The 22,102-nt window shown below is 46.2% G+C and overlaps 1 protein-coding gene and 1 long non-coding RNA gene across 9 annotated transcripts in view; one reads left to right on the forward strand and one right to left on the reverse strand.

Moving 5' to 3' along the window:
• Positions 1-246: 246 nt before the first annotated feature.
• Positions 247-13,375, reverse strand: LOC144337547 (uncharacterized). The gene is made up of 2 exons (XR_013410753.1): positions 13,247-13,375; positions 247-3,333 (listed from the first exon to the last, which is right to left on the reverse strand). It is a non-coding gene; the product is annotated as an uncharacterized LOC144337547 (long non-coding RNA).
• Positions 13,271-22,102, forward strand: part of LOC707824 (CEA cell adhesion molecule 3) — a 58,754-nt gene continuing 49,922 nt past the window's right edge. For 5 of the 8 annotated variants that reach the window (XR_013410711.1, XM_077983012.1, XM_015124080.3 and 2 more), the window contains exons 1-2: positions 14,665-17,966; positions 18,832-19,191. Coding sequence is in view for 7 of the 8 variants with exons in the window: in XM_077983012.1 (XP_077839138.1) it covers positions 17,903-17,966; positions 18,832-19,191 (424 nt within the window). In the remaining variant the exon portion in view is untranslated. Of the gene's footprint in view, positions 13,468-14,664; positions 17,967-18,831; positions 19,192-22,102 lie in introns of those variants that run through there. The other 3 variants (XM_077983017.1, XM_077983019.1, XM_077983018.1) reach the window with 3 other exon arrangements.

The raw sequence follows: 22,102 nt of genomic DNA on the forward strand, positions 1-22,102 counted from the left end.
TTTGCTGCAAAGGCATTTTTCTAATTGTTTAAACCGTGTCTTTCTTATCTAAACATGCAAAGAAATGAGTAGCCCTCTGAAGTAATCATATTTATTGTAACCACTGTCAGTCATCTCCAAAACTGTAGCTCTCACCCCTGACCCAGCAACCATCACACACACAAGCTCAAATATTTTTACAGTATGAAGTAATCTCTGATGCCTCCAGAAGCCAAAAAACATCAGATAGCACAACAGAAAAGAGTGTGAGATCTAACAGAAATCTGTTTATTTAAAATTCTTGAGGCTCCATGAGGGAAAACAGAGGTTTCTCCCAAAACTAGGAGCCTGTGGCATCTTTTCTGTTTTCCCTAAGGGGTCTCAAGTTGTTAGAAATTGTTTAGGTCCACTCATGTGGCATCCAGGGTAGCAACAGGAAGGAGGGGCACATAGAAATCAATGGAAGAATAATTTTTAAGAAAGGAAGCAAAAAGAAAGGCAAAACACATAATTCAAAATATTTCAGTCAACTGGAGACAGAATTTTTTAAAAGGACACAAAAAAGAAAAAGTGAGAAGGTCTTGAGTGTTGGTTTTTAATTCAGCTGACTTTTAACCATAGATCTCTTTTTTAAAAAAATTCCTTTAGGTTCCTTGTTATCAGATTTTAGCTGGGACAAACAACCGGTATTTCTGATTTTTTGAATTTTGTTTTACCAAAGCCACACTCCCAATTAAAACTAATAAGCCTTAGCCAGGGTTGTGACTTAACCACAGATGTGCAAGGCATATCCAAAGAGATGAATGAGTACCCCCCAAAAAAAGTAAAAAATCACACAAATATAAAACTAAAAGGGACTAGTTTCCTGACCTAGAATTAAACCCAGGCTGCAGTAGTTAAATCATAGATTTTTAACTATTAGAAGAGAACGTGGAGTGGCTTTTATTCATATTCTCTCAGAAGATCTATAGCAAGTAGTTTGAGCTCACAAAGGATTTTAACTTTGTTTTAGGTCAAATTTTTGTAATTTACTCAAGAGGAATTTTTAAAGCTAGCCATAACACTATGATGTGTCTTTTTCTTTTAGTTTTATCTTTCCATCACTTATTTGAAATAAAAGATCTCCAAAATCTTTTTTTAATGTAGGAGTCCAATTTAAAGGATCCATCGTCTGGCCGTTAGCAATTAGAATTTCCAGTGGTGTACTGATCCCAATCATGACTCAATCCAGCAGTTTCTTCAGTGATGAAGCAATCCCAAAGATCTGCCCCCCAACAGAATAAAAGATTCCCTCCCAGGAATAGAACAGGACAGCAAAAGACTCTTGTTTCTACAGCACTAACCAGGCAACAAGGGTTGGGACAACAAAAACCCCTTATAGATGGGACTTCTTATAACAAATCCTCCTGGGAGCTCAACTTATTTGGAACAAACAAAGCAAAACAAAAAAATCTCAGGTCCCAGTCATTTTCAGGCTGATCACCTGAATGTGACTCAAAAATCACACCTCCCAGATGGTGGGGACCAAGAGCAAGTGCTCCCACTTGGCCACTTGGTCACAAATCAAACCCTCGATGACATAAAACAAGATGAGAGGGAATTTTATTTGGTACCCTTCTTTGTGAACAACACAGAAGGAAAGAGATAAAGGAAAAGACTATTTCTGGAAGGAAAGGGATTCAGCAATATAAATATTCATATGGAAAAATGCACCAAATACTACACCAGAATCACTACACCCAGGTTAGTCATACACAAATCTTCTCCTGTTAACCAAAATTTTGCAGAGAAAACTGATTTTTCCTGTCTGCTTGACCAAATTGCACAGGGAGAGAGAAGCCAGGAGCCTCGCTGATATAAAGTCTTACCCTTTTGGTGGTTGATTTCCTGGATTCCTGCATGGCCAAAAACATGCTGGTGGTATGGTGGTAAATCAGGTTTAAGTAGCAAGACAGGTTATGGGAGGGAGAAAGGAGGAAGTTTGGCTAACAAAGATGGTCTTGTTATATAGATGAAACCTCACAGGTAGCAGCCCTCAGAGAGAATAGATGGTAAATATTTCATTCAGGTCTTTAAGGTCTCAGGCTCCATTCTTTTTTCCCAGATCCAGACAAGAGAAAGCCTGCCTGTATTAATGGGTATTCTCTAGAGATGCCAATTTTCCCATGAAAGACAGCTTTGCAGGGCCATTTCCGCTTGCTGGCCCTCCGACAGACATCTCAAAATGTGTCAAAGAAATATAATTTTGGGTAAAATATTCTTATTTCCTTCAACTGACAGGTGATTCCTAGAGGTTGAACTTGATGTTCTGCAGTTGTAGGGGTGTTAGCCAATTTTGAGGCCCGCTCACCATAATGTAGAGCTCCTGCTGGGTTTGACCAAGTTGGAAGGTGTTGTGGACACTAGACAGGGCCAAGAGTTGGTCAAACTCAAAAGAGGAATGACAAAATCCAAAAACACAAAAAGCAATTGCACTTTACATATTACATCCTATTAAACACTGTAAGCACGAGGAGAGGTTAAAGCCAACTAGCCATAAACTTTAACCTGCAGCTACCACATTTTAAAATCCCAACCCAGCTCTTTATCTGAGAGGGGACCAAGCTGAAGGCTGCTCTCCATTGCCACAGAAGAAGGAAACTCACCTTCCTTATAGGAAGTGAGCAGAGCTCCATGAGTAGAGGAGTTCCATGGCAAAACAAAACTCAGATCTCACACGAAAAATTGGGGGGAGCAGGAACCTCAAGAGGGAGAGGATTCAGTCCTTGGAAAGTCACATATTTGGTCAGAGCTAACGCTCAATAGTTGATACTGAGCGTAAACAGGAGAATCACTGCAAGCCTCAGGGGCTAAGCTGCATTCAGAGGATCCCTTCATGGTCACCAAAATGTTAACCAAAATGAGTGACTGAGGCAAGCAGGTGTCTTAGTTCATTGAGGTTTACTGAGCCAGAGCTTGAGGGTGCATCCTGGAAAAACATAAGTCATAGAAACCATCTGTGGCTTGTGTTGTCTTTGAAGAGGTTTTCAGGAGGCCTGGTATTTATACATCTCCTCAAAGGGGGGAAGGCAGGTAGGAAGATACAAGTAGAGGAAAGAATGATTGGTCTCATCTTGTCTTTCTTCTTGGATAGATAAGCATTATCAGTGTGAAATCTTAGATTGCAAACCTAAAGTTACAATGGACATGTCCTTGTTTTGTGGAAGGATATACATCTTGAAAGGTTTCAAGCCCAGCAAAGAACAATTTGTGAAGGCAGTCATCTAGAGTTGCCTGAGGCCTTTTCACCTTCTTGTGGAGGTCTGGTTAATGTTCAATGCTTTGACACAAGGTCGTGTAGTAACAGTTGCTCGTCTGGAAAAAAAAGATGGTGGCATTATATGACTCAGCCTCCAGATTGAACTATCCCTTTGGTGTAATGAGTGTGACACTCCCGAGATTTTTATTTTCCCTTACATAATTTTAGGAGTTGTACTTCCTCGATGCTGTCTGACTGAGGTCAAAGACATGGGTGTGGAAGGCATCGCAGCTTTCTCCCATTTAGAAACCCATTGTCCCTTCCTTCTCCCCTATTGGGTTACATTCCTCTGTCCACAGTTCACTTATTTACCGAGTTGTTTTCCAGGGGAAAAAAAAAAATCTCAATTGAACTCTTTAAAGCCCCAGGCATTCAGTCCAGTTCAAGAGTGTCTCTCATTTTAATGATGACCAGGCACAAATATTTTTTAAAGGCTCTCCAGAAAATGTTGATAAGAGCCTCTGCACAACCCACAGTAGCTTTGGGGAGCACTGAGCTACAAAAGTATTGGGGAAGGAACCTGCAACGTGCTGGGACCTTTATATTTCCATCTTATCTAATGTCCCCAATGACACTTTAAGTAGGCACTATTATGCCTCTATCCCAAGACATCAATTAACTCGTCCTTTACCTCAGAATTGGTCAAAGGTGGAACCAGGATTCCGACTCACATATTTCTGAATCTAAAGGTCATGTTTCACTGCAGATGAAAGCCTACATGAATTCAAAGAAAGACAGGATGACTGCTTCTAACAGAAATAACCACACGGGCTTCAATGAAGAGTCAGGGTCTGAAATGAGCCTTAGACAAAGAACAGCTCAGGAGGCTGAGAAGACAGTTGAAGGTATTGTGGGAAGGAGTGAAAGAATTAGAATAAGTTCAGACATGAAAACATAAAATGTGCGTCAAGTCTTTCTACACAGACCAAGAGAGTAGACTGGGGCTGTGTTATGGGGGCTTTGAACGGCAGCCTAAGGAACTGGAACTTCATCCTATGGATGATAGGAGTCACTGGAAATATTTGAGAAGGTCAGAAACATGACAAAGAGCATTTCCAGGAAGATTACTCTGACAGTGAAACCAAAAACAGATTAGTTGCAGGCTGCATGTAGAGTCCCACTAACAAAAGCAAGGTCTGGGCCGAGCGCGGTGGCTCACGCCTGTAATCGCAGCACTTTGGGAGGATGAGGCGGGCAGATCATGAGGTCAGGAGATCGAGACCATCCTGGCTAACACGGTGAAACCCCATCTCTACTAAAAATACAAAAAATTAGCTGGGCGTGGTGGCGGGCGCCTGTAGTCTCAGCTACTCAGGAGGCTGAGACAGGAGAATGGCGTGAACCCGGGAGGCACAGCTCGCAGTGAGCCAAGATCGCGCCTCTGCACTCCAGCCCGGGCGACAGAGCGAGACTCCGTCTGAAAAAAAAAAAAAAGCAGGGTCTGATACAAAAAAAGTAACTTTATTCCAAAGCTAGCTTGGAGGAAGGGGCACACAGCATTCTGCCTTTAAATGTGCTGCTTCACCTTTGGAGCAAAAAGCAGGTATTTTTATGAGGTAAGAGAGGAAATGAGCAAGAATGACTAACAAATGAGGAAGAGAGGAAATGAGAAGTAGATAACTGTCTGGTCCTCCTGCTACCAGGCAGTTATCTCCTGGGCAGCTGAGTTGGCACTTTCCTGGACAGAAGTAAGTTACAAAAATGGTCAACTGGATATGCTTCCGACGCGCCCTCTGAAAGTGTCTGAGTTCTGAGGCAGCCCAGGATGGTAGTTCTGAGGCAATTCCCTAAAGATGAAAGGTCCATGGCAGGTATGCTATGGTCTGCTGATCAACTGTCAACTCTTGAGGACAGACCCGTCACGGAGCACCTATGTAGAAGAACTTGCCCTTTAGGGAGTGTCTGGTGATGGGGAAGGTTGTATATATACATTTCTGAAGGGTTAAATAGGAAACGGGGTGCTGGAAAAATGAGAAAAGAGACAGAGGGAAATAATTAAACCATCTCTAGAAAAATGGGGGTACTCAGTTACAATTTTCCACTGCCAAGTTTTATTTTATCTTTATGGGATATGGGTGTCACATATGTTCTGCCTACTTTTTGCTGAAAGGGGGCATAGTCATTGGACAGCAGAATGGAACCGATTTATTTGGAGTTAAAAATATTTATGAGTACCCAGGCTTATAGGTGATACAGTTTGGAGCATTATGATATAAGGTCTAGAAGATCTCTGGGAAAGCCTGCCTTGTATTTTCATATAGAGGATGTAAAAGCAGGAAGCTCCAAAACAGAGGTATATTCCTATCCCTCAAGCAGGGCCAATGTTACAAGCAGTTTTTGCCACCAGGATGGTTCTAACCCAAATCAGGACACTACCCATTGGTCTAGCAACAATGTGGGGCTATGAGAAATAAAATAATTGTTTCTGTTAAAATAATTTTAAAAAGTAGGCCACCTCTAGAAAAATAGGGGTACTCGATTACAATGGTCATAGGCAAGATAACTTAAAGAAGTGGTTCTGAACTCTGGCAACTTAATAGAATTATCTGGAAGCTTTCATCTTTTCTTTTCTTTTTTTTAACTTCTTATTTTGAAATAATTTCAGACTTTCAAAAGTTTTCCAAAAATAGAGTCCCCATATACTTTTCACTCAACTTTCCCAAATATTGTTTTAGATAACCACAGTGCAAACATTAAAATCAATAAATGATCACTGACATTGTACAGTAAATACATTGCAGACCTTATTCAAATCCCTTCTGTCTTCCCAGTGATGTCCTCTTTCTAGACCAGGATCCAATCCGGGATGACACATTGCATCTCATTGTTCTGTCCTCTCAGTCTCCCTTAATCTGGGACAGTTCCTCAGAATTTCTTTTGCCTTCATGACCTTCGCATTTATGGAGAGTACTGGAGTTATTTTGTAGCATGGCCCTCAGTTTGGGCTTTTCTAATATTTTCTCCTGATTAAACTCAGATGATGCACTTTAGACAAGAATAGCACAGATGTGATGCTGCGCCTTCTCCATGCATCATATTAAGATGCCCTAAGATGTCGATATCTCTGATTACTGGAGATGTTAACTTTGAGCACTGGGCTAAAGTTCCTCCACTGTAAAATGGCTATTTTCTTTGGAAGCATTTTTAAGTGACCAATACTCCGGGCCACACTATGGACCAATCAAATCAGACATTCCTGGGAAAAGGCACAGGCATTGGTAGGTTTTAAATGCCCTACAGGTGACTAACCAGCATCCAGGATTGGAAACCCACAGCTTAGACAGCGAAGATTAGAATCCTGGAAATCAGTCAGGAAGCCATTCCCTGGGCCCAACATCCAGTTCCAGACACAATATTTGGCATGGGCCCATGGTAGGGGAATGGAAGGCCAGAAATCTCCTGATTGGGAAAATGATGGGGAGTAGACTGTTGTCCAATAAAAAGAGAAGGCAGCGCCAGGTGCTCACAACTGTAATCCCAGCACTTTGAGAGATCAAGGCAGCCAGATAACTTGAGCTCAGGTGTTCAAGACCAGCCTGGGCAACATGGTGAAACCTCATTTCTACAAAAAAAAAAAAAAAAAAAAAATAGCCAGGCATGTGTAGTACGTGCCTGTACTCCTAGTTACTTGGGAGGCTGAGGTGGGAAGATTGCTTGGGTCCAGAAGGTTGAGGCTGCAGTGAGCCAAGATTGCACCACTGTGCTCCAGGCTGGGCAACAGAGCAAGATCCTGTCTCAAAAAGAGAGAGAGAAAGAGAGAGAAAGAGAGAGAGAGAGAGAGAGAGGCAAAATGCTGAGTAAGGTGTCCAGCCCTTCTGGAGTATTTTCTCTCCAGACCTCAGAGAAACCTGCATTGTAGAGAAAGCACACACCCATATAATTTTACTATCATAAGCCTGATGTAAACTCCTAATTGTCACTGAGAAGAAGGAAATTATAAACCATGTGATAGAAATATATGACCACATATGCAGAGATGTACACTTCCGGGTATAGTTGCATGAAAAATTCACGGAATCCGTGTCAGAGGTACATGACCTCCCCTAAACCACCCTGCCCTCCCCACTTGGTCCTTTGTCCTTAATATCTTCTGAAGTAAGAGAATAAAGACTGTTGTAAATTTTACAAACTAGGAATGTGTACAAATCTCCTGTCACCTGGCTGTTTAAGCAAGAGGATAGTGTGCTGAGCCTCCCTAGAGTTATTACCTTGGGTTCTCCGTAAAGGAATATCATAAATCCCCTCCTACGAGGGACCATCTAATAACATGCAAAAGGAAATGCCAATTTCACCAAAACCCAGAGGCAGGAAGGACCCTGACAAGAGCAATCCCTAAGGCATTCACATGCCTGCCAGGGTCTGGTGCTGCTGGTGCAGAGGGGACTGCTGTTGGCACTAGCTGAAAAAAAAAGAGACAGCAGCTCTAACACTCAGGGGGTAGTAAGAAAAGAACTCACTCAATTCACCTTCAATTCTCACAAGGCCAACAGCCTTCCATCCTTCCTGTGGGGCCTCACTGGGAGGACTGGCACATAATTAAATGCCAATACATGGGTAAAACAATTTACAGAAGGGTGGGATCAACTGGGTCAGAAATGGTTGAAGATTTCACAAAACGGGAAGGATCTGGGTTAGGCCCCGAAAGCCTCAGCCTTAGGAAAGCAGAGACAAAGAGAAACAGAAGCCTAAGAAAAGCATCCAACCCTCCTGGCGGATTTTCTATTCAGACTTCAGAGAGACCTTTATCATAGTGAAAACAAATGTCATATAATGTTACTATCCTAAGCCTGAGATGAGCTCCTAATTGCCACTGATGGGAAGGAAATGATGAATCGTGTGATAAAAATACACAACACATGCAAAGATGCACACTTTGCACCACTCTAGATGCACAAAGATGCACACAGGCCCCACCAGAGATGCCAGTTTTGAAGAGGGCCCCCGGAATAAGAGTGGGTTTGCAGATGTTATTTTATTTACTCTTCTCAAACATCATATGAGGATATTTCACAGGAGGACGCTCATCTTCAGAAAGGGGAAGTAACTTGCCACAGTTGTTAGTGGATGTGGGATTAGAACCTCAGTGAGTGTAACACCGGAGCCCGTGCCACCGCCGTAGACCTGAACAGGGTATGTGTAGGGAACAGGTGGGAGTGGAGAGAGCTAAAGCAGAAAGAACCGATTTTAAAACAGGGAAGTTAGGTAAACTTGCTAAAGGGGGATCATATGTTGCAGAGGCATGAACACCAGACAGACATGCAAACTTGATTTTTGGATTACGGAAAAGCCACTGAAGGTTTTGAGTAAGGGCAAAACCAGTCAAAGTGAAACCTTGAGCCAAGACAAAAGAGGGTGTGAAAATGGGGTTCTGGGTTCCTAAGCTAAAGAGATGCCACCAACGACAGTGAAGGAGCCATGAGATGCGTGGAGAAAGAACTGGATGGAGAAGCTGAAGCCCTGGTTTAAATGGAAAAAGTCATAAAGTAAGGACATGGCTATGGAGCGCAAGTTACATTCTCTCTCTGCAGTTTGGTCTCTCTTCCTCCATAAATCACATGGAGTGAGAATTAATCTCTAAATGACCCTCAAGCCTTGCTACTCAAAGTGTGGCCCACCAACCAGCAGCAACGACATGTCCAAAAACTCCTTTGAAATGCAGAATCTCAGACCCCACCAGAAGGATCACAATCTGTATTTTAACAAGAACTTGGGGGGGCCTGTGAGCACATTAAAGATTGTGAAGCAGTTCTCTGAAATGTCTTCCAGTTCTAAAATGCAATGATTTCACTCTCATCTGAACTTTGTTACCTCACAGGAGAAAGAAGGAAAATAGCATATACATATTACCTCATTCGTGACTTTCTCTTAATCCTAACAGCCTCTTAGACTCGCCCACATCCGGGTAGAGGCTTCAGGAAAAGCCAGAGAGGCAGTACTGCCACCTTGTGACCATCATCAGAAAATGCACCTAACTCTTAACCGGTCTCACCAGTCAAGGACCGGATGGGGCTGGAGCAGGGAGGGTTTAGGGGATGAACTCCAAGTCACAGATGAGATGAGAGAGTTATAACCACCCACAAAAACCGGAAGTAACTGTCAGAGGGGGTTCAGCCTGCATCATAAAGAAATGTCCCATTGCAAAGGACAGTTTTTATAATACTTACTATGTGATATCAGTAGGAAATGGTTCCCGGCCAAGCTCTGCCGTTGTAACGTTAAAACTTACCCTAACAGGTATTTTCAACGTCAGCCTCAGCCTGAACTCCGCCAGTAAACTCGTAATTTTCCAAGGAAACTTACTGTACTGTGACAGTTCTTTTTCATCCTGAGACAAAACGTGTCTGATTCACAGTCACTGAACCTCATCCTACTCTCTGTAGGCTGTATAAGTCTAACAGCTTTTCATACAACCGACCTTCAAATATTGGTTTAAAAAATTTAAAAAAAAAACCATGTGCCGCCCATACCACCATTCCTCGGCCGTTTCCCATGTGGGGTCACCTGAAGCCCCACACCCTCTGATCACGTTCCCATGGGCAAGTGAAGCGCAGTAACAACAACAGACACTATGAATCCTAGGAGTGTTCCCCAGAGCAGCAGAGCCACAGGACCCCCGTCCCTGTCCTGGTGCCTCACCCCTACCTAGAAGCCAAATGCCACATCAGCTGATCCTGGGGACGCTGACTTTTCCTGCTTATGCCACTGCTCAGTCATCCCACACCTGTGCAGGTGTCTACTTTTTATTCCTTTTTATTTGTAAGAAATATTTATTGGAGGCTTGGCACTGTGGCTCACACCTGTAGTCCCAGCACTTTGGGAGGCTGAGGCGGGTGGATCACGAGGTCAAGAGATCGAGACCATCCTGGCCAACATGGTGAAACCCCATCTTTACTAAAAATACAAAAATTAGCTGGGCATGGTGGCGCACGCCTGTAGTCCCGGCTACTCGGGAGTCTGAGGCAGGAGAATCGCTTGGACCCAGCAGGTAGGGTTCACTTGAATCCCAGGTTACAGCGAGTTGAGATCGCGCCACTGCACTCCAGCCAGGTGACAGAGCAAGACTCCATCAAAAAAGAAAGAAGAAAGAAAAAAAGCAAGGAAGGAAGGAAGGAAGGAAGGAAGGAAGGAGAAAGGAAGGAGGGAGGGAGGAAGGAAGGAATATTTATCGGAGCCTGCCATGTACTGTCACTGGAGAGACAAAGGTGAATCACACCTGGTCCCTGCCTCACAGAGCTCCAGGCTGTGGACGGAACCCACTCAAAGCCAGACCATTACCATTCAGTGAGAAACACCGTGACAGATATCAGCACAGGCTTCTCTGATGTGTCTCACCAGTGCCCTGTGAAAAATCTGCTGTTGGTTTTCTGGGATCAGTTTTTCTCATTTCAAGCTCAGAGTGAAAAAGAGAATGCAAATGTCCCTGATGGTCCTTTGTGCAGTCACAGCGGGACCCGGCATGTCCTCCTGGCTAATCCAGGGTGCTCAGGGCTCCCACTTCACTCTGAACGTCCTCTCTCCCATCAGAGCTCACCACATCTGCACCTGCAGTAGCCAGGTAGCTGCACACTAACAGAAAATCCAGCAAGTCAGGAAACTTACTTTACTCCTGTAACTTTGAGGCTGGTGACCTTGTGACATTGAACTAATCCTGTAACTTCCCTGCACTTTAACTTCCACGTCTGTAAAGCAGGGCAGGTGGATTCGGTCACCCTAGGTGCAGCTGTATAGCACACCTGATCTCAGCATCCACCGTCTAGCAAATACCAGGCACACACTAGGCACTCAAAGCCTCACTGAATATATGTGTGAATAAATGACTGTATGAGAGCCATGTGGATCATGGTCAAAGTCAACAAATATTTTGAACGTCTACCAAGTACACTGTACAAGAGGGAAATAAGTAACCCAGGCAGGGTAGTGTTTTCTCCCAACTTCCCCTTACCTCCTTCATGGGGAAAGAAGGGCCTCTGTATGTCAGACAGACTCTTAACACAAATAATGTTCTCAAGATGCATTGTAAGAAGCTATCATATTAACAAGAGGAAACTCCATTCGTGTTGGGGATGTTTTAGTCAATGGATCTGAAGGACCCGAAGCCCCCTCTGATGACACACAGGGTGCAACACCCACCCCAAGTGCATGGAGGGGAAACCAGATGGAGTGAACTGACAGGGAGCAGGACCTGGGAGAACAGAGGGGTAAAGAGACTGAGGCACCCGGAGGAAGGTCTGAGGAGGAGTTCCTGGCCCCTGCAGTGACCTCAGTGTGGACTGATGCAGAACTCAGCAGCATAAGTAAAGTGGCCGCACCAGGCTCTATGCATACATGGGATCATTTTTTCAGTAAGATTTTCTTTCTGCTAATGGGCTGCATTTTCACACACTTTCTAATACATCAGGCCCAGTTAATGGGCTACAAAACCATCATTCCATTCAACAGTCATTTATAGAATACTCCCAAAATGCCAGGCCCTGTGTGAGTTCAGGGAATACAAAAATGAACACAAACAGCTCCTGTCCTCTAAGATCCCCATCCACTGAGCTCCAGGGGGCACCTCTCCTACAACACACCCCTGCTCTGCACGGCCCTCCTCTCTGCCCTCCACCAACACAAATCCTCCCCCATCTCCAGCTCAAGTTCCACCCGACCAAGTTCCTCTCAGTCCCCCTGCACACCTGCCACTTTGAGAGATGACTGCACTCATATCTCTAGGTTTTATGAAATGGATGTCATCTCCCTGCTTAGACTTGAGCCTCCTGAAGGCAGAGACCATTTTTAGAGTTTTCCAGAACAAAGCCACATCCGTGATTTGCATCAGAACAATCTTAGGCCCAGCCTGAGTCTTCAGCTTGGACACAGTCTCCACTGCCTAGCACAGTCCCTGGCCCCTGCAGTGCTTTATAAACCCTGCAGTAGCAAAGTCCACAATGAACTCTGCATCAGTCAACAGGCTGGGACAAGTTGAAAACACAGAGAGAGAAGAACAGTCAAACAAAAATCAAAGGGCTTTGACTTATGCCTTCCCTCTTCCCTCTTTTCAGGGAAACAAAGTCATGCCACCTGTTCTCGCTCCTGCCTGGAGGCTTCCAGGGAGGGCTCCCTTGTTTGCCTTCCCTTCAGCCCCCATGAATATCACCCAGCATTCAAGCCCAGCCTCTCCTCTCCCTTTGCGCACATTTCCTAAAGTCTCAAATAAATGTCAAGTTTAGTGAGTGCTGATATTCTATGCCCCTAATGTTTACTTAAAGTATTATTACCTTTCTTCTTTGACCTGGGGCCATTTCCAAACAAGGGCTGGAGCCAGGCGCCCCAGCAGCTGGCTCCTTCCCTTCTGTGGCTCCTATTTCTCAAACCCTCTGGGACCTGCAGCTCTGGGGGTCTCTTCCCCCAATCCAGTTCCCTCTCCTTTGGACCAGAACAGCTAAGCCATGGCCACCTTCCTGATGGACACACAAGGAGGCCTGGTGTCACCCACTGCTCCGGGGCGGTGTTCTGGGCAGGGGAGCTGCCTCTTGTCCGGGATCCTGCTCTGCTGCTACCTTATGTGGCTACAGAATTGAAGGAAATTGTGAAGAGAGAGAGGACAGGGCAACTTCCCAGGCAACAACACTACTATTGCTGATATTTTTAAAAGGATGGGAGCAGGAGGGGAAAGAGACCTTGTCAACGTCTCCTCCACCAACACGTAACACCCACTTTCCTGCCAAATACTCAGATAGAGAAGGTCATTGAAAGGTACAAGAAAATTCAAATGAGAAAAAAGACTTGAGGAAGAAACCATGAGGCATTGGGGTGTGAGGAGGCTGCAAAGGAGTACAGGAGAGAACTGGCACGGCTGCCAAGTTATCAGTCACCTTCTCATGTTCTTAAGAATGCTGCATTTCTTTTGTTTGACCAGTTTCACTTCCCAGATTCCCGTAAAGCACATGGTCTAATCTGTTACCTAACAGCAGGAAAGCATGATCTCACCTGTTCTTGCCCTCGAATAGGAACACTGCCCTGGGACTATACCGCAGACCACCAGGATGAGCCATCCCCGGAGATCAGGAGCTTCCAACTGGGAACCTTTCATATACTCTTCAAGCAACACACAGCTCCACCGACAGTCACAATAAAAATTACAATCTCTTCCCTCCTCCTGTTGCTACCACTAATGCTGATGTCCATGGTCTCTAGCAGCCCGAATCCAGGTAAATAAGACTGTCTATGAAGGGGAAAACGTGGGGAGGAAATGGAGCCAAACAGGCCACAGGGGCATCAAAATGTAGCCCTTTCAGCTACTGGACTGGGAGCAATTGAGCCTTTCTCAGTGCCAGTTTCCTCATTTACTGAAAGGAGTAAACTGTACTTACATCCAGTGTTGTGAGGGTTAAATGAAATATTGTATGTGAAAATGTCTGCAACTACAGCTGGCAAATATATACATATGTACATATTGGTTCAACAGATATTTGCTCCCATGCCTTTGCCTCTAAGCCTTTTCCAGAAGAGTAATGCATTTCCCCGGGGTCAAACTTGGTGGCAGTAGTGGGAGGGTATTGAAGGCAACTATATATTCATAAAAGATAAGGAACTCTTTGCTTATATTCTTTGTTTGTTTGTTTGTTTTAAGATAGGATCTTACTCTGTCACCCAAGCTTGGAGTACAATGGTGCAATCATAGCTCATTACAGCTCAAACTCTTGGGCTGAAGCAGTCATCCTGCCTCAGTCTTCCAAGCAAGTAGGGCTAGAAGTGTGCACCACTCTGCCTGCCTAGTTTTTCTTTTTTTCTTTTTCTTTTTTTTTTTTAGAGTCAAAGTCTCACTATGTTGCTCAGTCAGATCTCAAACTTTGCTTGTATTCTTTACATTCTTTAGAATGCACCAAGCATGCACATATTTTAATGCTATTTAATGGTAGCTAATAAACGGAAGAAAATCCTGTCACCAGGTGGTGTCCATACTTGAAGCTTTAGCCACACCAAGCCCTGCTGCAACAGTGCACCATTCGGGTAGCAGACCTTTGGCTAAGGCTTTCTAATCTGCTCCAGTTTTCACTACAACCAAAGTGGCCAAGCCCTTTGCAAAGAAACAATGCAGAAGAGAGGTTAGCCCCATGTATATTTCCACCTGGGAGCACCATCTCCCCAAGGGCCACATTGAGGCGAAACAGCTTTATTACATATTTAGTGTCTCTTAAAATCAGGAGATGTTCACCCTTCTCCACTCCAATTTCCACCCTTCTCCACTCCAAGTTCCTAGCTTTGTAGAGAGAGCGCTCTAGAAGCTGCTGAGCCCCATAGCCCTGGGACCTAAACCCCCATTCAGGAAGGGAAGGTTTTTCCATCACTGTGACAGACACCCAGGCTAGTGTCCTCAGCCTGGACTCAAAGCTCTAGCCCCAACCTCCGTTTCCATTGCAACCCCCTCCACTCACTAAAAATTACTCTCTCTCCACCCAAACTAGACTGTTTGCCCTTCCCTGAACGGAGTTTGTGTTTTCCCACCAGTTCAACTTTGCTGATACACTCAACTCAAAAACCATCTTCCCACAGGCCAGACAAGTGCTCAGCTCCTCCCACACCCAATCACTCTCCCTCCTGAGAGCCGGCTTAGCCCTACTGGACACTCTCTTCCTGCACTTATCATCTGCTGCCTTATACTGAAGACCTTCCTGTGGCTCTCCTGCCTCCACCCACTGCCCTTCGAGGCTGCAGCTTCCTTGGCCGCACGGACTGGTGCACTGTTGCCATATCCCTCACGCTATCTAGCTCAGCACTCAGCAAACATTAGCTAATCGCAAGAATGCACCCTCAGGTTTCTAAATCAAACCAGGGCTTCATAGCAGCTCTACTGACATCCGGGCTGAACGATTCCTTGTGGTGAGGGCTGTTCTGTGCACTGTGAGATGTTCAGCAGCATCCGCGTGGCTCTCTCCACTACATGCCAACAGCAGCCTCCCCCCTCCCCCAAGCACCCTCTTCCTTTGTGAAAGCAAAAACCATTTCTAGATATTGCCAAATGTCTCCTTAGGGGAAACCACCCCCAGTCGACAACCGTTGCTCTATACCGATAGTTCTCCACCTGGCCATACATTTACATTCATCTAGGCATTTACCCTCAGGCTGGAAGTCACGGGGGCCTAAATCCAAATTCTGGTTCTGTCACTCCCTTTGCAACCCTGGGCAAGTCGCTTCACTTGTTTTAGCCTTTTTATCGTCTTAAGATGAATAAATACCACTGCTCACACCGACTTGTTGTGAAGATTAGATGAACCGCAGAGTGACCTAGAAAAGGTTCAATAAATGGACCGAGTGGAATCTCTAAAGTCGCTCCTAAAGCACTAGGGTGAGGAACTGGGGGAAAGCTCGCTGCGCCGCCAGGGGGCACCATCACAAGCCACGTTGGTGGGTGGCGCCGGGCTGGAGCCTTGTTTCCCAGCCAAGCAAAGTTTGTAATGCGGGCCTGAGTCTGAGCTACTTAGTGGCTGGAAGAAATAATAGCTCCTCCATTCCCAAAATAAATCTCAAAGTAAAATCTAATCTTATTTTATATCTTTTTTTTTTTGAGATGGAGTCTTGCTCTGTTGTCCAGGCTGGAGTGCAGTGGCACTATCTCGGCTCACTGCAACCTCCGCCTCCTGGATTCAAGCGACTGTCCTGCTTTAGCCTCCCTAGTAGCTGGGACTACTGGTCCCCGCCACCACACCCAGCTAATTTTCGTGCTTTTAGTAGAGACGTGGTTTCGCTGTGTTGGCCAGGCTGGTCTTGAACTCCTGACCTCAAGTGATCCGCCCACCTCGGCCTGCCAAAGTGCCAAAGCATAAACCACCGCCCCCAGTGGCTGGCGTTATTTATTATGTCGCTGATATTGTCCACAGTTTGGCCATTGGGAGCTCCTTCTAGTTGGTTTCTGTGACTTTTGACACAACCCCATCATTTTTCAAGCAGTTCCTTACTTCTGGCCCCACAAGATGCTTACTTCTGGCCCCACAAGGCTCCTCTTGTGCTTTCTTGCCCAGCCCTGGATCAGCTATTTCTCCAGGGACCCCTGGTTCCTTTCATGGGAAAAAGATGTTTGCAGACCATGGTCACCAATATGCCTACTGCTAGTAGGTGCCAGTGCTTCTATGCCCTCTAGTGGTCGGAGCTGGGAAATAACACACACGCACACTAGTTTACTGTTACCCACATTTCACAAATTAGGTAAATGAGGCACAGAAAAGTTAGGCAACTTGACCAATATCACAGAGAAAATAGGTAGTACAACTGGGAAATAAAAATAATGACAGATGCACCACAAGTCCTAACAAGTAAAAGTAACATCTTCACACATGCACATTAGCAGAAAGCCACATCCCAATATTCCAGCATAGATACTGTCTTTGGAAAACAACCAGAATTCTACAGCAATAATCGCAAGGATAACCATCATGTACTCAACACCCGCCTGGGCACTGGGATGCCACAGCAGCTCACTTACTCCCAACAACTCTGGAGGGTGGATTTTACCATCCTCCTTTTACAAATCGGGGTTTCAAGAATCAAAGAAGCCAAGTGACTTGTTCAAGTCAACGTAGTTAAGTGACAGAGCCAGTAGCTGAGCCCAAGTCTATCTGGATATAAATTCCATGCTTATGTCACTATATAAGCATTTCCCAAAACTGATTTTAGGTGAAACATAAACTTTGTTTAACTGTGTTTATTTTAATACATGATAGGAAAAAAAAAATAAGCACACATCAAATCTCTAATTTCATGGACAGTATTGTGTAAGACAAAAATACTTTGTCTTCAGCTCCTGGCCTCAGGTCATCCTCTCACCTCAACCTCTTGAGTAGCTGGGATCACAGGTGTGAGCCACTGAGCCCTGCTAAGACAAGGATGTTTTGTAAACTAAATTTAATTACAAAAAAAGTACGAAGTAAATAATAATAAAGGTGGTAACGCTGTAGAGAAAATCATAAAGTTGGTCTAGAAACGTCTGGGGTCTGGATGACATAATACTACAGCACCATGCAGCTTCATTCTCAGTTACTCCCAGGAAATTAGGGTCACACAGCGCTGCAAAAAGAATGACTCAGAATCTTAGACCTGGGCTTTAGCCCTAGATGTGTCCATTTCTAGGACCCCAAACATCCCTGTGACCTCCTTGCTTGGAGTAAATCCAACCTTCCCAGATGTGTGAGAACACTGGCAACATCCTGCACACATAGAAGGGTTTCTCTGTTACAGAAAAAATAACACCAGGTTTGAGGACCCTGGGGACTCTCTGTGTGGTGCTGACAGACCCAAGGCCCAGACACAGCAGAGGTCTGCGCTGGGGAGGGCGGGTCGTCGTGTTATGGAACAGGGGTCCAAACATGCTTGCTTCTCAGAGCGTCTACTGGAGAACTGAATATAAACAGAAGGGGAAGAGGAGGAGGGACAAAAGAGACAGAAATGAGAGGGGAGGGGATAGAGGATTCCTGAACAGAGACCGCACCCATGACCCACGTGACCCTGGGAAATGCTCCTACCCTGAGAAGAGGCTCAGCACAGAAGGAGGAAGGACAGCAGAGGCAACAGTCACAGCAGCCCTGACGACAGCATTCCTGGAGTTCAAGCTCCCCTACACAGAGGAGGACAGAGAAGACAACAGAGACCATGGGGCCCCCCTCAGCCCCTCCCTGCAGAATATGTGTCCCCTGGAAGGAGGTCCTGCTCACAGGTGAGGGGAGGACTCCCTGGGAGTGGATGGGAGGAGGGAGCACAGAGACTGGCTGGGGTCTCCTGGGGGAGGACGGGGCTCTGAGAGGGGACAGAGGGCTTCTGTTGAAGCCTGAGGAAACAGAACACCAGAGAGGGACAGAGGTCACAACAGGAAAGTCGCACTAAACTGGGATTGATAAAAAAGGAGGAAAATCAATTGATCATGTTTTCCAAGTTAATCATCATTGGTCACTACAATGTGAAAAATGACAGAAATCAGAACTGCATCAGGGTTACACTCCAAATAAAAATATAACCAGGGCACTAAACACTGCCCTTACTCACCAATCAGAGGTTGAAAAATAACCACCAGGTACACTCATTAACTCATTCACAAGTATTTGCAATGAATTTTAGTCAATGGCATACAACAAGCATCAGACAAGTCTCAGTCATCACAGAGCTCATGCTGTCATGAAGAGGAAAAAACACAGGCAAAGAGATCTGGAATGTGAGGTCAGGTGTTGACAAGAGCCCTGGAGGGAACAGAGCAGGGAAAGGTCAGAAGGAAAAGACCCGGGGTCTCTAGAGGAAGTGTCAGGGGAGGGGTCTCCCTAAGATGCCCTGATGTGAGCAGGACCTGAGGCCAGCGGGGAGGGAGCCATGCAGACCTCTGGGGAAGAGGATTCCAAACAGGGGAATGCCAAGGTCAGAGGTGCTGAAGGAATGGGTGGGGGTCACACTGCTGACTTTGACCCAGTAGGACACACACACACGTGCTCCAAGGTGGAGGGGTGAAGAGACCTGCTCAGGACCCAGGGCCCCGTTTTTCCACCCTAATGCATAGGTCCCAATATTGACCGATGCTCTCTCCTCTCTCCTAGCCTCACTTCTAACCTTCTGGAGCCCGCCCACCACTGCCCAGCTCACTATTGAATCCAGGCCGTTCAATGTCGCAGAGGGGAAGGAGGTTCTTCTACTCGCCCACAATCTGCCCCAGAATACTTTAGGCTTCAACTGGTACAAAGGGGAAAGAGTGGATGCCAAACGTCTAATTGTAGCATATGTAATAAGAACTAAACAAACTACCCCAGGGCCCGCACACAGCGGTCGAGAGATGATATACTCCAATGCATCCCTGCTGATCCAGAACGTCACCCAGAATGACACAGGATCCTACACCCTACAAGCCATAAAGGAAGATCTTGTGACTGAAGAAGCAACTGGCCGGTTCTGGGTATACCGTGAGTGATTCCCCATGACCTCTGGGTGTTGGGGTTCAGTTCTACTTCCCACATACGGGATTGTCAGGCCTGGGCTGTGCCTGTATCCCCTCTGCATTACATCCTGTGTTGGGGTTTGGACATTTAGTGCAGGACACACATGGGGGAGACAAACTTCCACAGATCAGAATTCTTTTCCTGCATCCAGACCTTGCAGACACTCACTGCAGAGGAAGGACAGTCTGATGGGGAGACTCAGCAGGGGCAGGTCAGTGTCAGCCAAGCACCCCATGGTCTCCCCATGGACCTGACCCTGAGAAAGACCCTGGAGAACTGGGTCAGGGCCTGGCCTGAGGGGGGACCCCTGGGATCCTCATGAGAAGCTCAACTCTTCCCAGAACTGAGCCCCTGTGCAAAGCCCTGTCCCTAGTTCCTGCTTCCCAGGTAATCCTAGGGAGTCTGTGCTAGGGCTGTGTGGTGGCCTCTTGGGCAGGGCTGGCTGGGAGCAAGGATGTGAGCTATCCAAGGGCCATGACTCCTGGAGTTGGTCACCAGCCAGGGCCGAGCACCCAGAGCCTCATCTAGCCAAGGATAGGGCCTCCTCCTTCACTTGAGGCTCAGCATGGAAAGGACAGAATGGAAAAAATTACTAGGGCATGAGCCCACTGCCCTAGAGGACATAGGTTACTCCCTGGGAAGTTCAGAGTCCCCAGGGAGAGGAACAGAGAAGAGAGGATGCTCCCGGAAGCTCCATGTCCACCACGGATCCGGCCCAGGGCCCTCTCTCAGAAGCAAATAATCATAGATGCTGTTCACTTGGGCAGTTCCTCTGTGCAGAGCTGAGACCAAATGACTGTAAATATTTTGAGGTTAACTCACAACCTCACAGCCAAATAGCACTTATCCTACTTATTGAAAGGAAATTGAGGGACAGGGAGACAGTCACTAACAAGGGTCACACAGGCCATAGGCAGCAGATTAGAGACATATGAGGTCTGTCTGCAGCCGGAACCGCCTCCTCTCCTCAACGGGGGGTGGGCGGGGCTGTTTGTTGTCAGGCATTTGCAGACCTGAGACCAGTCATGGGTTCACTTCCTTTTGTCTTGTGCATCCACAGCTCGGAAGTGGAGATTCTGGTCTGGAAAGTAAAAAGCAAACAGAATTACTCAGTTTTACTCTAGAACTGAATCACCTGCCTCAAATAACAGAGTCAGTGCTGGAATTGTCCAGGTCTCTCCCTCCGACCCACAGTCCCCTCACTGCACCTGAAATCCTGTGTTTCCCGATGTGTTGGTGTCATTCACACGGGAGGATAAAGGAGAGGACTTTGTTTTTTCTCCCCACTCACACCCTACACCAGCACAGGCCCAAAGTGAGACACACGCTCACTTAGGAGTTCTCTCATGAAGAAGGGAAGAAAGGAAGAAGGAATGAAAAAAGGACCCATAACCTCTTTAGAGACCAGTTCCTGGATGCAGAATCCTATGAGGTTCTGGCCACACCTGTTTCTTGTCCCTCAGGGGCTGAAACCCATATTCCATCCCTCTGAACCCCTGTCCCTAAACTTACCCCATCTCATGTGACTCTGGGGTTCCTTGGTCATTAGAGGGTTTTCAGGTCTCTCTGGTCTTGGCCTGGGGCAGCCAAGAGGCTCCTGATCCCTGGGGTCTCTGAGGTCACTGTAGCCCCCACTGCTCACTGCCATAGGTATCTCTGGCTCTTTCTGCCCCTCTATGTCCCTCATTTTCCTCCCCTTTCATTCTAGCTGGGATGCCCTGCCCTGCACAGCTTCCTCCACTCTTAGGCCTTCTCCAGAAAGCCCCTCTAGCAAGGCCGACGGTCCTGTTCCCTTCCTGCTCACACTGAGTCCTGGCCCACCTCCCAGGCAACAGGGAAGGCACAGAAATCAGCTGGAGCAGCCACCCCTGCCAGGTCCCTTGCAAGCCACTGTCCCCAGGTCACCAGGGGAACGAGCTTCCACTGTGTCCCCATAACAGGGCTCTTTCCTCTGGTGAGGCTGACATGTGGAACAGGCCACGGGACAGGGATGAGCGACTCAGCGACTCTACTGACTCACCAGGGGCTCAGAGGCAGGATGACAGGTCCGCTTTCCCCAAGGCCCAGAGGCTAATTTCACCCATTGACTCCCAGACTCATCTTGATGTGAGGCTCACACCCTCCAGTCATTCCCCAGGACCTTCCCCAGGGGAAGCCGGCCAGGCAGGTGCTGTCTGATGGGTTTGCTGCCCATTCCACATACACCTGTGTCCTCGTGATGATGCCATTGTCATAAGGTGGGATCCCTTGGACTGAGAAGTGCATCAGTCACTGGAGTCTCACATAGACTCTGCCCAGTTTAGATGAACTTAAACTCTCATTGTGTTTTCTGAGGTTAAGAGGAGATGAAGAAAGCATTTCACATGCCTGTTTTGGGCTCCTTCCCTATTTGCCTAACTCTGCACAGGAACTAGGGGCAGGGAGCTCTTTCTAAATTTACTAGCATAACACACGTTGCTTCTAATTTGGCATCGTTCCTTCCTTTATGTAACTGACACACCTAAGACTTCCTAACTGACTGGTTCTATCCTCCTAAGAGGACTCATGTGCCTCTCTCTACTCAGGGAGTTGCTAATTTCAAACCAACTTCAGCATCTTCATTTGAGGACAATGTGATCCTACTGGAATTTACAGCACACCTAACCCTTAGTATGTTATCAAGAAAAATACTACTTCCAGCAATTGATCTTCGATCTTTAGGCCATTAGTAACAATCTCCACTTATGGAAAAAATTAAATGTTTCCCCCAAATTTCTTTCATTTTTTACTGTATTCAGAACATAACATGAGGTCTAAACTCCTGGCAAATTTTTCAAAGCAAATTACGGCACTACAGGTCAAGCATCCTAAATCTAATAATCCAAAATCTGAAATG

This window comes from Macaca mulatta, chromosome 19 (genome assembly GCF_049350105.2).
Source record: "Macaca mulatta isolate MMU2019108-1 chromosome 19, T2T-MMU8v2.0, whole genome shotgun sequence".
NCBI lineage: Eukaryota > Metazoa > Chordata > Mammalia > Primates > Cercopithecidae > Macaca > Macaca mulatta.